At 38.2% G+C, this 1,975-nt stretch overlaps 1 protein-coding gene across 1 annotated transcript in view; it reads right to left on the bottom strand.

Moving 5' to 3' along the window:
- CENPC (centromere protein C) overlaps positions 1–1,975 on the bottom strand; it is a 23,882-nt gene that overhangs the window by 16,072 nt on the left and 5,835 nt on the right. Inside the window, exons 7-8 of the mRNA XM_017805778.1 lie at positions 1,157–1,536; positions 3–486 (exon numbers count right to left, since the gene is read on the bottom strand). Of these exons, the coding sequence (XP_017661267.1) occupies positions 3–486; positions 1,157–1,536 (864 nt within the window). The remainder of the gene's footprint in view (positions 1–2; positions 487–1,156; positions 1,537–1,975) is intronic.

Below are 1,975 nucleotides of genomic sequence, written 5' to 3'. Positions count from 1 at the left end.
GCAAGGGTGTGGTACACACATCTTTCAAATCTACAGGCTCTCTTTCATGCTCTTCTTCACTAGGTTCACTGTCAGAACTCTTCTCTCTTTGCAACTGAGGTTTTTTATTACTACTTTTCTGGACAGATTTTTTAAGCTCCTTTCTTGGACTTAATGCCAATTTCTTAGCTGCTTTAACCTTAGGAAGTTTCTGCTTAGCAGTTTGTTTCCTCTTATCTAAATGCTGAGAAGCTTTTAAAGCTGATTGCAGATTCTTGGAAGACTTGATAGACTTTTTTGGAGACACAGTCTGTTCTTGCTGATGCCCAGATGAGGGCATAGGCAAATCTTCACTTGGCAGCACCCTTGTTTTATGTTTTTCTGCATCAGATGTTTCTGTTTCCAATCCAGACCATGACAATATCAGTTCTTCAGCTTCTGGTTTCCAGGATGTGTTCTTTTTCTGGTTTGGAGAGTCTTGCCTAAGTGCATTCTTTTTAGTCTTTCCTATCAATACACAAAACATTTGGACATTAATACCTTTTTGCATTAAACAGATACATGTTGACATCTGAATGCCTAAAAATAAACCAAAAAATCAAAATGGGAAAACAAACAAACAAAAGGTATCACTAAACCAGGTTTGTTTCTGAAGGCTAAAAGAAGGCCTTCTCTAAACTACAGTGTATAAAAACCTTTTTAGTGTACTTCCAGTATTTCCTAACAGAAAAAAAGGGAGCAGAAATGTTACATTTAGCTTGCTATCCAGTTTTCAGTGTTTCCTGCTACAAACCTTTTCACAAATAATTCCTAAAACCCAATCCCCTTCAGTTTGAAGCATGCGTCTTAACCTCCTTCCTACCTACCTTCTACCTTCCTACCTACCCTACGTACCCTACCATGTGGGTACCTACCTTCTACACCAGCTCATAAGGAAAGACAACACCACTAAATTAATTTTTAACATCCTAACAGGAAGGGCAAAGAGGATGGGAAAAGTGAAGACACTGTCTCACTGCCTCATACACATCCAAATCTAACTGTGGAACTGAAACATCAAAAAGGAATCCATTAATGTCTCTTATCTACTTTATTATAATTTCCTAATAAACCACCACAAAATAATCCAGTAATATGACCTGGAAGGAAAAGTTTAAGGAGCTGTTAAAGAACTTACCTCTATGAGTACTCTTTTGGCTTTGAGATTTAAGGACATTTCCTTCACTGTTAGAGATTGGATCCAATTTTGACGTTCTTTTGATGTCAAAGGCTCCAACATCCAGATTATTCAGTTTCTGTTTAGTAAGTGCTTCAACCTGTGCTTTCCTGTTCTTGCCTTTCTTACTCTGCGTCTTCTTCTGTTCAGAGGGCTGAGATTTAGAAACAGGAGTTGCAGAGCCATCTTTTTTTGATTTTCTTTTCTTACTGGGTATTGAAATCCAAGAAGTAAATGATGCACCACCTGAGTCATCAATTAAAAATTCACATTCATTTTCGATTTCCATATCTTGATCTTTCACAGGAGGAGGTGATGGAGGTGATATCGAGGCTGAATATCTACAGAAGGGAGTGACAATGACAAATCATTTTGGGCGGTGGGGCAAATTGACTTTCAATCTTTAAGATCTAGTGGCGATTCCAGAACACCTAAACACAGTACAGAACATTCTTCAGAATGCATTCATTCATTGCTCTTTAAGCTTCCAAAAAGAGCACAAGGCCTGCTTCTTCTTGCTGATGCTGGACAGTCAACTGGACAGACACTGGACAGTCAATTTCCTATGTAAGCAGCCAGATCCAGACTAGCTCTGGAAAAAGACTGCTTGCTCACTGTAAACTTCAAAATCACATAAGGTTTTCCTGAATCCTCTAGGCTACCTATCAAAACATCTCAGGCTCTATCTGAAACACTATTCAACAGACATTATTCAACACACCATTTTACTGACAGACAAAACCAAGAGCACTGTTAAATTCTACACAAAATTTTAAAACA

This window comes from Lepidothrix coronata, unplaced genomic scaffold (assembly GCF_001604755.1).
Source record: "Lepidothrix coronata isolate B3197 unplaced genomic scaffold, Lepidothrix_coronata-1.0 Scaffold13, whole genome shotgun sequence".
Lineage (NCBI taxonomy): Eukaryota > Metazoa > Chordata > Aves > Passeriformes > Pipridae > Lepidothrix > Lepidothrix coronata.
This window is presented reverse-complemented; position numbering and strand designations above follow the sequence as displayed.